At 36.2% G+C, this 15,934-nt stretch overlaps 1 protein-coding gene across 4 annotated transcripts in view; it reads right to left on the bottom strand.

Moving 5' to 3' along the window:
* Positions 1-15,934, bottom strand: part of UMAD1 (UBAP1-MVB12-associated (UMA) domain containing 1) — a 77,731-nt gene that overhangs the window by 2,862 nt on the left and 58,935 nt on the right. For all 4 annotated transcript variants that reach the window (XM_085050793.1, XM_085050792.1, XM_085050795.1 and 1 more), the window contains exon 3: positions 14,384-14,469. In XM_085050793.1, coding sequence (XP_084906919.1) covers positions 14,384-14,469 — 86 coding nt within the window. The remainder of the gene's footprint in view (positions 1-14,383; positions 14,470-15,934) is intronic.

Here is a 15,934-nt window from a genome sequence, read left to right as displayed (position 1 = left end):
TTCCTTACTGATTCTGGTATCTTTAGAGGACAGGAAAAATAGGAAAGCTAGCAGAGAAGTCATGAAGATATTTCCTGCATAGTTCTCCTACTCCAGCTTTCCAAGCTGTGAGCAAAAAACCATAGGCAATAGTACTGTAAGTCTGTAAGTTCAGGAAAAACACTAAAACCTCTTGTACTTTCTAATCAGCACAGTTATCTCCAAGATGAAGATCATCAGCCCTCACTTTAAGAGGTATTAGTTTCTATGGCTGCTCATTGATAACACTTGGAGAGAAGTTTTCCTTCTTGCCAGGGCCCAAGGTATGCATCAAAACAAAAGTCATAAACATCTCCTGATATAGACATATTCTCTTGCTAAGAACACTACCAAACATGCAGACCATTTATTTATGTTAATATTTATCTGAAAGAACACTCCACAACACTTCAGATGAGTCCTTAAACTTGTTGCTGCTGTAAACTTAAAAACTTCACTTAATTTCTACTCTGCACGAATTTATTACATTCCCTCTTGAAAGAAGTAACTTATGGACCATGTATTGAGGTGCTGGTATTTGCCTGTATTACATCATTCCTATAATCTGAAGGAGAGCCAGAAAGCCCCAGATGAAAAACAGGGTTACATCTAGGAATCAATTAAACTAGACCTTCAAAGACCTTTCTGCCTCCCTCCCCTCCCACATTTCAGGGAAAACCGATCCTTTCACTTGCTGTCCTATTCCCATCATTCAGATGATAATCAGAAATCCCTAGAAGTTAATGTTTATTTTGATTGGCAAATTATACTTTTATGAACACCTGTTTATATCTTAATTGTCCCACAAGCTGGGTGAACAAAATTTACAATGGAAATTTGACCATCAAGTGGCAAAACTAATTTCAAAGGCGGGGAAAAAGTCAGAGTGAGAACAAAGCATCTCGGATCTTTTCTCCTCCAGAAACCTTACATTTGTTAGAATGGTGCTAAATGGGCAGACCCAGAAATTACAACCCTTTCTGTACACAGCAGATACCATGTAGTGACAGTGATACAGCAAGGACCATCTTTGCTTACTCCCAAGTCCCACTCCATGTTTGAAAGCAAGACTGCAGTAAGGAAGGATGAATTACATCAGAATTATTTTACTGTGAAAGCATCATTTTGCCAAACTCAATCTCCGCATACTGTCAGTGAGGTTCTTAATAGTCTCAATAGATAATGATTCTATTTGAACAGTCAAAACAGTACCATAAAGAAAGCCCAAAATGGTTGAGATAAACATAGTGCAGGTAAGTCAGAAACAAAGAAAAGTGTCAGTTTAACAAATGCTATAATCTGATTTTAATCCACTGGTCTTTGGGTCTCAATTTACTCAAACCCTCATGAGGAGATATTGGGCCCAATATGACAAGATCAGTTTACAGCATAAATGGAAAAGGAGTCTAAATTTCCTATTTCAGTTTCAGATATAATCCACCACAGTCTCTCCCATGAAGACTGTTACTTTTAATTATGTCCAAAAGTCCACATTCTCTTTTTCATTTATAACAAGTCACATTTTCTATTACTTATCTATATGAAGAAAAATGTTCCTGTCCTGAAGAATTCAGGCAGCAAGAAATATTTTTTCTGTTCTGCCTAATGCAGTCATCACAGGCAGTCATTGCCCTTTGCAATGCAGGACTGTTTCTGGGCATTCCTGCAGTGATATTTATTTAGATGTTGGCCTCCTGTGTAAGACCCTATCAAACTAGACAGGTTTTTGTGCTTCCAAACCATCAAGATATCCTTTAAATGGTCTAAGTGGTGAAGAGCTGGACCCTCTGGAAGAGAGCATCAGTCACCCATGGGTGCCCAGGAGAGCACACTGGTTCCACTGCAAACAGCAGCACAAAATGATGTGATGCAACCGAGGTCAAGGTTACGAAATGGCTTTTGCTTTATGCATGCATTCTTCAAGCGCATATAGAACTGCAAGTCCTAGAGAATTTGATATTGCACATTAGTCACACTGGTTTCTACTTAAATGCCTAACTTATTTATCCAGAATACAATCCATTCAGAGCATATTATCTGGACATTAGCTAAACTAAGCACTGCCAAATGCTATGATACACAATCCTGTTATGAGAAATATTAATTGAATGGACCGAGAAGATCACTGATTTACATTTTACCAGACACCAAGGAGTCAAAAAATCAGTAAAAATTACATAAGGTATGGCAATAAAATTTAATTCAAATAAGCAAGATGTCTTCTGCATTCTTGGCCTGCAATCCAAACGAACAGGGATAAAAGAAACACTATGTAAATATATATGGTAGCTGGCCACCAGATACTAATTGTGCTTTGACAACAACATGTTATTTTGAAACTAACGAAGTAAGAAATTATCCTCTAAAGTAAATTATTCATTTCTTCTCTTTTATAAAAGATGTTTCTCAGCTGTTTTTAAAAAACATCTAATTTGCTGCATGTCTTTGTATTAACGATAAAGTTTGCCAAGAGTCTCATGAGGAAGAAAAAAATGCACATTTTACAATGTACTGAGAAGCTGGATTTACAGTGCTCTGAAGGAGAATCAAAGCTTAGTGCCAGCATTATTATCATCCAAACCCTTGAACAAGGTTTTCTATCTAAAGTGATTAATTTAAAAAAATTTACACTTTCTATAAAAAGGGTTTTTTTACCCCAGAAACAGACTTATTTTTCTTTTACAAACAGCCTTGAAAAACAAACAGTACCTTCAGTCTTCCAGAATATTCAGCAAATATCCAGCAATATAATACTTATGACAGATACCTGCTATGCTACTGGTGGTAAAGAAATATGATCTTCATTTCAGGTAACTTCGTGGTATTACAGGAAATAGTGTATCATAAGGTACCTAGATTTTATTTAGCACTATGCAGAAAATTACTGATGTATCTAGAAATGGAAATTGTCATATGGGGTTGTTTCTCCAATGTGTTTCGGTGCATGCTTTAGGGTATTCACTGGACCTCCTCAGAAAATTTGTAGGAATTCCAGAATTCTTTATTGATGACAACAATTCACTTTTCAAATAAAAATAGTAAAAGCAAAGATGAACAGAGGCAGAAAGAAAAATTACTCACAAGGTTTGTATTCAAAAATTTAAGTTCTGAGAATCATTTAGGTTGGAAAAGACCTCTGAGATCATTGAATCCAACCTATGACTAAACACCACCTTGTCAACCAGACCTTGAACTGAGTTCCATGTCCAGTCTTTCCTTAAACACCTCCAAGGATAGTGACTCCACCATCTCCCTGGGCAGTCCATTCCAATTTCAACAACTCTTTCTGTGAGGAAATTCCTTCTGATGTCCAAACAGGATCAGTAAAACCTTGCTGGATGTAGGGAAAGTGCATGACATAATAATTCTCAAGTACAGAACTCTACGAAGGGAAAAACCCACCTGGACAAGCACAACACAGATGGCCCTGAGATGGTTCAGAAAAGCACATGTGAATAATGAGAGCTGCTATTCTTTCAAGGTTCACTCAAAATTTTAGTCATCCCTGCCCACCAGAGACTCAAGAAAAGAGTTATTTGTAGCTGGGAGGGCAAAATTAGATGTAAGAAGTGCTTGAGACCTTGCACTAGCTTGTAGCTATATCCAAATTTCTTCTGGTTGCTTGCTTGCTTTCTTATCAGAAATGCAGTGTCTGGGATTGTAATAATGGCCAAAATCGATGCTGTCAGGGGTTGCAGTAGGGCAGACCTACAGGCTGAGAGCTTTGGGTTAACATTAGGTCCTTGGAAAGACTTTTAGAAGTAAGAATGGTTGTCAGTGGAAATCAGCTTTCCCATTTGCTTTGGACTCTTGTTTCCAAGCTTCTTATGACTCTCATTTTGTAATACAGCAGTGATTTGTCTTTCTTAAAGAGCTCCTCCTACATGTACAAGTTTATCAATATTGTTATTCAGCGTTAAGCAGAAACATTTTTTAAAATAAGAATTTAAGAATATTTTTACTAATTTGTGACATACATCTTAGGTAATTTTCTTTCTCCTCTAAAGCATACTTTTCAGCTGTTTCTTAGACTAGAATGGAATGTTAATGTCACTGAAATCTTAAAGAAAAAAATTCTAAAGAAACAATGAAAAGTACTTCTGACATTGTACAGTTTTTCTTTATTACAGCAAAGCTCCTCATGGAGTATTCTGACCTGCAAAAAACATTAGGAGAATCTTTGCTAAATCACACTTTCAGTATCAATAATGATGTACATTTCTGAATCCTTACTGGCATTAAAGCAATTAGAAAAGTGTGATTACCAGAACAATTCTATAGTGTAAATGCAGAATAAACTTGCTGCAATTAGTACGTGCTTCTTCCCCTGTCAAACAGACATAAAACTGTTAACCTCTGCAGAGGGGAAGAACTGCAAGGTTGCCATTTGAACTCTGGATACTTTGAATGTTCCATGGTTGAAGTGTGTTAGCTTAATTATCCTAGTAAATACTAGAGATGCCTGTGAGTTTTATTTATGAGACACTTACAGAATGTAATTCTACCCTGAAAAGTATTCTTAAGTACCACAAAGACTTCATATCTAGCATCTAAACCAACTACCTCGTTTCATCACCCTTGGAAAAAACCTGATTTTCTTTGTTATCAATTTTGCAAACTCAGACCAGTACATGAGGAAGGTTGTGTTTTAACTCAATCCTCTATAATAACAATATGTCATGCGAAATATTTGGGGGGCGGTTAGTGATAAGTTTAACAAATATATTGAATTTAATATAACCAAAATTGTATAATGTTTTTATTTCTAATTCCTACTTTTATTCTTTTATTCATAACTCCTACTATTTACTTAATTCAGTAATTGTCTGAAGACAGAGAACCAAAGCATGAAAAATGTGGGCACCTATAATGAGAAACTATAAAATTGTGAACAAACAGGGATAAGATGCAACATGAAAAGAAGACTGTGAACCTAAAAGAAAGCAGAAATAAGAAACAGAAAATGTTGTAAAGCTTTATTAAAAATAATAATCATTAATTTCCCACCATTAATGAAAGTAATTATGCTCTTATCTTTCCTTCTATCCCAACCAATTTCACCACTGTTGGGTCTGATAACTGAAGACCTGTATCAACACTTATGCCCCTCAGTAGCAGGGTTCCTTTTTTGCTGCCTCCCCATTCCTCTCTGAGACCCCTGAGTTTTAGAGCACCGTCTTTACATGTGAATTTTGGACAACAGTCCCCTCTGCAACGCAAATATTGGAATAAAAATTATCTTAGAAGAAAGACAGTGGTGTGGGTTCCACAAGGAACAGTTTATCTAGTTCCTCTGTTCCTTCAAAGTACTATGCAAGCTATTCATAGCAAAGATCTCAACATAATAAGCAATACGAACAATATTTAGCATGTTGTGCTTCTGCCACTGCCAGGAAATGGTACTAACTAGGCCAGATTTTTTTCCTTTTTTCCTGTAGCATGTGTGCTGGAAGATTAAAAAGTTAATGAAAATTATTATAGTAAGAGCACTGCAAGCCAGAAGAACTGTAATTGAAAATGCACACAGCTCTAGACATCCAGCACTGCATTGCACAGCCACAAATCAGAAGTGAAGGACAAGTCAATATATTGCAAAATGAACAGGCAAGTCTGATAAATGCTGATAATGGATTTGTTTTGTAACTTCAGTATCATCCAGAAGCACAAAGTATTTACATTTATTTTGCTGCTACCTTCACTCATGATGTAATGCAAAACTCAGATAACTGACTTTCAATTTGGCCAGAGAATATACTAAGAAATTAATTTAATATGAAACTTCATTGTGTAATTAAACCTAAAAAATTAAAAAAATTAAAAAACAGCATTTAAATAATCTGTTTTAATTTAGCAGCTACATTTGGTCAACGTAGTTAGTGACAACAAGATATGGTATTTTCTCTACTGCTTCAAGCAAAAAAATATCCTGAAGACTTTTAGGAGGCTGATACCCTGAACAGCAGAAGCCTAGACAAACTGGGTCTCTACATTCATGTCTCTCTACCCCTTGTTCCCTGCTGTTGTAGAAGCTCCAACAGGGTAACCTTCTCTGGTAGGAAAAATATGACAGCTTCTCTGAGATGGTAGATGCCCATGGAGCAGAACCTCGAAAATGAGGGATAATACTGCATTCTCTCATTACTGTACTAACTGTATGAAAATCCAATGATTTGAATGCAAAAGAAAGCTGTCTGCCAAAAAAAAACCCAAAAAACTTTGACAATGAAATATTAAAAAAAGTAAGAAAATATTTGGCATAGTTTCACACAAAAATGAAGCCAATACATTTTTCAGCAAATTAGAGTAACTGTGAAAAGTGTAGATCAGAAGCTGGTTTTGTTGATGGTTTTGGCATTTTTTTAAGAAGAAAAGTAAATTTCTTCTTGAGCAGCTGAGGGAGCCAGCAACATCAATGAAATGTCTCCCTAGAACATCATTAACAACGTGAGGAAAAAGACAGTGGGATTACAATTTCTACCAGACGAAAGGAAAAGGAAATTATCTTGGATTTAGTTTTCAGAAAAGAAGGTAAGTAGAGCGAACAGAAAATAATTAGCAGTCTCAACTCAGGTGAATTTTCCTCCAGCAATACCTGGGAACATCCTCAGCCATACTTTCAAGAATTTTGTAAAGTAACTAAACCCCTGGATGGATTCTTACAGAGACACATGAACAAAAATTGCTGTACTAAGTGATATGTTCTGAGGTTTTTATCATGCTACTTAAATTCCAAGCATGGGCAAGACTAGCAATATGTCCTGTTTACAAACTCAAAATATTTTAGTGCCAAAAAAAGTAAATTAAGCAAGTATCCTGTCACACAACTTTCCACCTGCTCTGTCCATAGAGATTTGGGCCAGTAAGAGAAAGGAAGGATAGATATTTGACTTTAATTTCCTCCATACCCCGTCTGTAACTGGAGCACTTGTCAACACCACCTTCGGCAAACAGGTTACCAGGAGCCAGAGTTTGTAAAGCTTCAGTCTACAAACAGCAACAAGACTGAGTTGTCCTCAGCACCTACTGATCGGGCTTTTCAGATTCAGGAATAAAAGTGTCATCACTCTTAAAGCAGCAAAAAGCAAAATAATTAATTAAATAAATAAAAAGAAACGAATACTGGTCCATCTCTTTCAAATATGGGGATCTCTTTGACCCTCCTTGCTCTCTATGGATGGAAAATAATTAGATTACAAAGAAGAGGAAGAAGGGTACATTTTTTTTTAAAGATAGATCTGTTTTTATCTAGCAGGAATGCTAATCACATTACAACACTAGAAATGCATTCTTAAAATTTGTAGTACTGTGGAGGCAAAGAAAAGCAAATTGTAAACAAATAACTTACATTTTATTTTGTATTATTAAAAAGTGCTGTAGAACAAAATTTGAATATGTGCTTCCCAAAGCACAGCCTTTCATAAGAAGGACAGGAGCTGTGAGTTCTGGTTTGGTTTTTTTAAAGGCAAAAATTGCAGCAGAAGTACACTGTAGTGAAAGGATCAAACAACACTGATGGAAAGTACAGAGAAACATATTCCTGTCTTGCCAATATCAGCATTATGTGCTGAAATGGGTCAATTTTCATGTCATGTTTCCTTTCCATTAAAATGGACTGCCTACTGCTATGCGTGGTGACTTTTGTGTTTGGTTATTCTTTTCCCCCTGAAAGTGGCAGTGCAACTAACCCAAAGACATTGTTGTTTTCCTTACTTGGTGTTTGTAGTAATTGTTAATGAGCTGCCCTACACTACAGTCTTTCACCAACCATTCTATGCTAATGAGTCCATTGTAAACATCACTGTACCATATTCACACACAGCCTCATCAAGTGATGTATGATCTACATTGCACTTTAGATCAATCTTAATATTTGGAAAGCCCAGAAGGGTTGCTCTGAGAAGCAGCATGACTGACTGATCAATTTGTTGACAGCAGCAAAGTGAACCAGCATTACTGGCTTTTAGTCTAACCCCATGTATTTGGGCAAGAGATACAGGATAATCAGTAGTTTTATCTGGGATTAAGCTAGTCAGAAGATCCCAAAATTACAGAAAGGCTAAAAAATGTGATGGGAACATCTGGGCACCTAGTTTGAGAATCTCTTTCTACAAATAACCAATCAACATAACTGAATGAGCAAGCAATTAAATCAAACATATAGTGAGTTTCTGCCCAAACTAAATAGGGAGGTATGCAAAGTGTGCTTTTGCAGACACGTGCCTTGATCACCACTTGACGTATATGTCCCTTTACTAAAGCCTCATAAAGAGGAGAGAGAGACTGCAAATCAGGCCAATTACACTATTTTATGAACTTTTTACATATGGGTACATATTTATAGGCACTGAATTATGAAAATATACCATGCCTGTGTGTTGTTCTTTCCCTACAGGATGTCATTTTGTCTTCTGTTGCTCAAACCTCAAAATTGTGCAATCTGACTGCAGCACTGACTCTGGACTCCACAGCCAGGGCTGTGGGAGAGGGGGATGCTCCAATCCATTTGTTGTGTTTACATGTATTTGCTGGCCAGAGAGAACATTCATGTGCCATCTTAGAAGACTGTAAGGCTTCCCCAGTTCTTGTACTGAAATCTCAGCTGAAGTTAAACAAAGGGTTTAACAGTACTTCACACTTGCAAAGTGCTACAGAACAGTGCTTTGTAAGACAGCACTGTATTATGTTTTTCAAAATGAACTGTTTTCTAAGTTCAGAGAGGAAGCTGGTGACAACCACGTCAATTCACATCTCTCAATTCCCACTCAAGTTCCCTATATCTAAAAATATAATGCGTTCCTTTAGAAAAAAGACAATGGACATAGTATTAATGATGCTACTGTGATTGCTAAGTATCTGAACTAAGCCCAGATGTGTGTCATGTTACACAGACAACAAGTCCAACTATTCACTTTAGAATTGAGAAAAGCCCTACCAGGGGATAGTCTTGAAAGGCACCCCCAGGTCTTACTGGTTGACCCTGGGTCAATAGATTGCACAAGCCATAGTTTATAAAGTGTTGTTTGTGAGGCCACTGCAACTGTAATTCTTTGTGGTATGAGGAGCAGACTTCCTCATGGATAATCATGTTGTTTAAATTTTGCATGTGTATGTACATATACCTAATATATTTATACCTAGTGTGTACATAAACCCTCCCCTTCCCCCTGAGTTGTCCCATTGTTGAGGGCAGACAGAAGTCCACTGGTCTAATATATTCTGGAGATCTTCCCAGAATGAAAAGACTTCTTAAACATTTTGGTAAATTATCAAACAGAGAGCAATATGAACATTGTGATATAATGAAACTTAAAAAAGTAAATATGTTATTGCACGGTAATAGCTGTAATATGTAATAGTAGTAACGTAATACCTGTAATATGCAATATTTCATTTTTTTTAGCTGAATGGGCTATTTACCTTCATTCTCAGTAAGATCATAACAATATACTGTGCCTTTCTTATCATATGGCAGCTCTGTTTCAACATGCACTTTCGATCTATGGCTGCACATGGATACCCCAGAGAAGTCCCAGGTATTTACTGTACACACAAAGGATGAAGGAAGCTAAGAAAGGTGATGTCCATTGCAGCTGCCAATGCTGAACACGAGTCATCCTTCTTTAAATGCAATGTTAAAACTTCGCTTCTTACAGATTATGATCATTCATGATAGTTGAAGAAAACATAAAATCTTTCTTCTGATGGTACCAGCATTCAGAGAAAAGCACGTGCTTGATGACTTGCTGCAGACAGTCTTATTCCAGTCCCTTCTAAGAGTGGATAATTTCATTAAGTGATTATTGCTTACATACGCAATTAAGAGAGAAAATATGGACCAACGTGCTTTAAGGGTTTTATATATGAAAAAGAAGATCTCAGCGTTAATATGACATATGACAAGCAATTAGTCTAACCAGGCCATGACTAGAATTCTACTTTATGAGAGCTTTAAAAAAAAAAGCTAAGCTAAGCAACAACATTTTTGATAGATACTGGATTTTGTCAAAAGAGAGCAAACTAACCACAAGTAATGTGATCACAATTATATTGAAATATAAACCACTTTCTCTAAAGTAAATGTAGGGAATTTAAACTGATGCAACAAATCTAGCCCAGACTACCCTTCTTACGATTTTAAATATGGGACTCCCTGAACCATAAAACAAGAGTTGGTAACTGAACAGAGACATGATCAGTAATAACTCCTTTGCCAGTAACTTGTAAAAATAATCCAGACTGATAAACTTAAGGAAAAACCAGTCAATAATAGCTCTGATAGAAGCAATTAATTTTAATTTAAAAAAAAAAGGAAAACAAGGTAACAGGAATATTACTCATACCCTGGAATTATATCAGCTGATTTGCTCTAAAGGATATCTTCAAAGTCTGTAAATTTCAGCAACACTTGTTGATTTCAATAGAAGGGTAAAAAAAAATTAAATTATTTTTCTCCTACTCAGTGGATTTACAACTCCCATTATCTCTTCCTTGATATTTTAGAACTCATAGTATTTCTGTCTTTTCAATTGACTCATATGTCCCCATACGAGATGTCTAGGAAACTGTTGTTGACATCCATGCAGAATCCTTACACAGCAGCTTTATAAAGGATTACTTTAATGAGTCAATGCCAATTCATACATAAAAATATTTTTCCTAATTTATTTAGATACTTGCCTAAAATGGTGCACACCTGTTTCTACATGCAGAAAACCATACACAATTTTAAATTTACTTCAGGAAACGTGGGCTTTCCATCTGCTATATTCTCAGCTTTTAACAGCAAATTATGAAAAGAAAGGGCACAAGAACCATAACAGAACTATTACAATTCATAAAGAAAACTAAGTCCTAAGATGGTAAGTATCACAGCAAGGTATATAATTAAGAGTGGCTATAACAGCAACATATAAATTAGATAATTATGGATTAAGCAATCCCTTGGGGGATTCTCTCTTGCCCTAGAAAACGTATAACAAGCTCCTTAGATAGAAGGCAATAGCTATTAAGTATTTGAGTGAGAAGTAGGACCATAAGGAAAAAAAAAAAAGACATAGAAAGATAAAAAACCCAATTTACAATCTAAAGATGACTCTCATTTTTGGTAGTTTATTTTAATACACTTACTGGTCCAGTTTTCCCCCATTAAATCTGCTGACATCAGTTGGCTAAAGAGCGCATGTCAGATTATCCAGAAGTGCAAGATCAAATAAACATGAGCTGCTTCTTAAGGTGACAGTAGGGAGACACAAAACACTGCAGCGATTACCAGAAATGTAATTTTTTTGTTGTTGTTTCTTACATCAGTGCAATAATCCCAGGTGTCCTGGACACCAGACATACAATAATCTTCATAAATCCTAATTCACAGCCATACCATCTGTCCAAAATATTTTTTATGTCTCCTAATAGATATGCTACATAATTGCTCTCACAATAGGGCAAAAATACATGGCTGCACTAATTTGCTTTACCAGTGGAATAGCTCATTATCAAAAATAACCTCACCACATTACTGGGGTTTCTAACACTCTTCATGTATCAAAACTAACTTTTCCATTCTGCTATTTTCTATAACCTCAAATTCCCAGTGAAAGCAGATAAAGATTGAATTATCTGGAAATTGTACTGTAATAACGGAAAAATCATAAGCATAAAAAAACCCCACCATAGTGTGTCTTTCTATTATGATTGTGTTGCAGTTAAAATTAGAAGCTTTGTATTTCACGGTCACTAATTTAGTAATTTAGTCACTAATAAGACTAATTTAAGTTTTTGGCCCTGCAGAGCACTAACCATTTTGGACCCAATCCAGAAAAGCACTTAAATGTGTGTGTGACTTTTAGTTCATGAGCCTGAAGCAACTTCAGTGGGATCAGACATGCTTGATTAGGCCCAGAGCACTCAGGACCCTGCTGGACAACACATCCCCTTAGGACTGACCACCCTCAGGAGATGACCCTGCCAAACCGCTGTCCATACTGTGGAGATGGACAGGACACTCCATATGGGTCTGCTCCAAGCAGGAGCTTCTGTCTGAAGCAGAAGACAAAATGTTTGGGCTAAAGTTGGCTTTTGAGAACACTCTTCCTCCAAGTTTCTAAATACCTGCATATTTCCCCTAACACACATGTACTATCCAAACCCCTGAAAACAACGCCAACTGCAGGCATGGCAAGGGTTACAAAAGGTTCTCCTACATGTTCCTGCTTGCAGCAAGATTATGCTGCTTTAAACTTTTACCTGTGTATTAGTTTAAATAATTTATACAAGATTATGCAAAAATATGCACTTGACAATTCAGTGATTGTACAGCAAACAAATCTAATGGTACCTAAGTAAATGGGAAATTCCAAAGATGATGGCCATTACCAAAAAATACCCCAGAAGATACTTTCTTTAAAAAAATCAAACTCAACCTCATTTCCCCTTTAAATAAGGAAGTGATACATGAACAAAATATTACTTCACAATTCTTTAAATCACTTTTCCTAAAGCACTTTTCATATTTCATGAAGTTAGTATCTAATAAGTAGTGAAATAGTTTATAATTAAAAATAAAAGCTGGTTTCCAGCAATTGAAAGATGGACTAAATGTTCTTTTGTTCAGTTCTGCATGACAAATATCTGATGCCACTTTGCAGCCTAACAACTATATTTTAACATAGTTCTACATTTATGAAGAATTTGTGTTTTAATACTAACAAGATTATTATTTCAATTGATGTTCTATGTCATACTGAATATGCAAAACAATGCTTTTCCAGTTTCCTAAATTGGTAAAGTTCTCCCACAAATTTAAAAAAATATACTCACCACTGCAAGGAGGAATATTGCCTTCCTAATGGCCAGAATTATCCATTTAATTTCCATGATTCACAATTATTCTACTTAATTTGAGACCTTGAGAATTCCTTTGAGTAAATGTGATGTCCAAATACTGAAATCTAGACTGGAATGAATTTCCTAAATACTACCAAGTGCTGAATCTTAATTTAAAAGATTCTGTCACAAGCCATCTCATATGAGTAGTTCTGTCACATGTAAGTATTTTAATAGAAAGGTGAAAATAAATCTTTGTTTCATTTTCACTGTAATATCTGCTATTTGATTTTGAAAACTTTGCTTCTTCTCTCTAACTCATAAAACTTAAAATCTATACAAGTTCCTCTTTTCCTGAAATTCCACAGAACTGAACAAACCACTGAGGCTGCAGTAACTAGCAGTTCACCATCCCCATGACATCACATTAAGGGAAACTACATTTGTCCAGTGAATAACTATAACATCAATTAATTATACTGCCCAGATCTGCAGGATTTCAGTTGCAAACACCCTGGCTCAGATGTTCACAGATCTAAAAGTCAGACCAAAACTTTGCAATTAATTGGAACTAATTCATACTTCCACATTATCAGAAGGCAAACCACTTATTACTTATGATGAATTAAAGATTTCTGTATAGGACACAGTTTTAAATTTTAAATTAAAAAAGAAGACTACAGGCCATACATACATACATACAGGCCACTCTTATAGATGGAAAAAATGTCATTATACCAAGGGACTTAGCAATAATAAATATTGAAATGACATTGAAAAGAGACAGACAGACACTGTTAGTACCAAGGTGAGATATGGGAAAAAGAGACAGTATAGGTCAAGCAAAAAGAATGAACTACCACAAAAGCACAAAAAGTCCAAGCCAAACATCTCTCAATCACCTTGCAAATGTCTTAAACTATATGGCAATGCAAAACAGGCTCATACTTGGTATAAAAACATTTTCAGAGGAGGTGGAGAAGAAAATATGTGTACATCATATGCAGAAATATTCTGAAAAGCTCTTGCCTCTAAACATGTATCAAATGAAGCAAAGAACAAGAAGTTCAGATTTACATCCATACAATAGAGAAACAGAAAGGAAACACACAATAAAGACAGTCTATTACACTCACACATTTACAACATGTTACTCATAATGGCAGTTGTGGAAATATGACTTACGTAAATGTGTGACATTTTCCATCAATACTCACCACATTAATGCTTCTGTGCAGCTCATTAACATTCTAGTTACAGTTTCATGGTTGCACAACTCAAGTATAAAAATAAGATATTCGGCAATACCATACAGCCAAGCTTTTTACTGTTTCTTTTTCAAATCCACAGCAGTGGGCTTGATATTATTGCCATCTAATCAGTAGCAGGGCTGTTTTTATGACAGATGACAAGGAAGACTGAGAGTCACTCAGCCAATGGAAGATGTGATTATGGTGAAACCATTTTCTGCAGGACATTCGTGTTTCTTAAATGAGCTGCAATGGCAGTTTCATCATGTGTGCATAAGGAAATAGTCTCCTACCTGTGGAGGCTGATTGTACATTGGTCTGGTCTCTGGAAATGAGGTTTTATCCTTTGACTCTCTACTTTGATCATCAACTGTGTCACCTACCAAAGTAAAAAAAAAAATATTAATCCACTGAAATCCTTCATATTTTACATAGAGTAAGAAAGCCTCTTCAGTCTTCCTAAAATCAAATTATACCCTGAGAAAGCGAGGACTCTGTTGCCACATTTGTATTTACAATTTTGAACACAAGTAAAGAGAAAAACATTGAGAAGTGATCTGCAAAACCCAGGAACAAATCTGTGTAAATTATTTAAAGGGAAAAATTCATGGGGAAAAAAAGGAGAAATGAAAAAAGCAGGGCCCCTATATTTGCACACTTTGGGACCATTTAGTTCTAACAATTAGCAGAGGGTACATAGCAGTGTGATGATCAAGTGCAGAGGCAACACCAGGTGCACACATCCATCACATCCCAATCCAATGTGAGGCTAGGAGCACTGTTACTCTTTCCTCATTCGTAGCCTCATTTCCATACAGTTGATATCTGTGCATGAGTGCAGAAAGAGAGACAAACCATTCTGAGAAATGGCCTGGTTTTGACTGTATGGGGACAAAGACTGCTTGGCAGGCTGGGCACCAATCTCCTCCCACTGAATACACGTGCCTAACTCTGCCCACGATTTTATCGAGAAGACACAATTCAGTTTATCCCAAAAACAGCAGCTCGTACTGATCTAAAGATGGGCAGATCACAGCAATAAACTAGAGACAAGATTATTTACATATTTATTTTTAAGACAGAAGGTACATTATCAATTCTATTAAAAAGGTAGAAGTAGTAAATAGACCCCAAAACCAAAACCAGAATTTGTTTCTTATATGTTGCAAAACAAACATCCACCTATCCTATCTTTTCCAATCTTTTTTGTCACTGGGAGAGTGTACCAGAAGTTGTAAAGATTTTGCAGATTATCTCCTTCTGCTGTTAGTACTAGATAGTAAATAGTTTGTAAGAGAAGACAACTGAGAAAGATTAAAGAGTTAAGTTACATCATTCTGGTTTTATTTTTATTTTAATTCATACTGCTTTCTGCAATGGAGTATTTTGAAAGTCTGTATCCTTAAAGAGTCCTGCAGCAGCAATTCAAAATGAAAGGGTTCAAGTTACTGCAGTTTAACTCTTTTGCTAAACCAGTGATTTTGATTCTCCTGTTCCATTTTCTCCAGAGGTTTAGTTAGAGCCAGTGCACCAGGCAGAAGCCTTTGGAAACAGCAGCCAGCTTCTGCCCATGCCCAGTTGGGCTGGAAAGCCAATGACACCCAGGTCCATGCATGTTTGCTCCACAGTGTCATGGCCACCCCAGGTCTGACTGGTCAGGTCCCTCAAGTACAATGCAAGATTTGGTACAGTTTTTATGAAAACAAGCACTAACATCTAGTCTTTGTGTCTGCTTCTAATACCCAAGTATTATTCCTAGCACTGTATGAAGAGCATCATCATCATCTTTGTCATGGGTCTTTAATGCCTATTAATTTCATTAAGGGCTACACTTCCCAAGACCT

This window comes from Lichenostomus cassidix, chromosome 2, assembly GCF_008360975.1.
Source record: "Lichenostomus cassidix isolate B80296 chromosome 2, HeHo_3.0, whole genome shotgun sequence".
Classification (NCBI taxonomy): domain Eukaryota; kingdom Metazoa; phylum Chordata; class Aves; order Passeriformes; family Meliphagidae; genus Lichenostomus; species Lichenostomus cassidix.
This window is presented reverse-complemented; position numbering and strand designations above follow the sequence as displayed.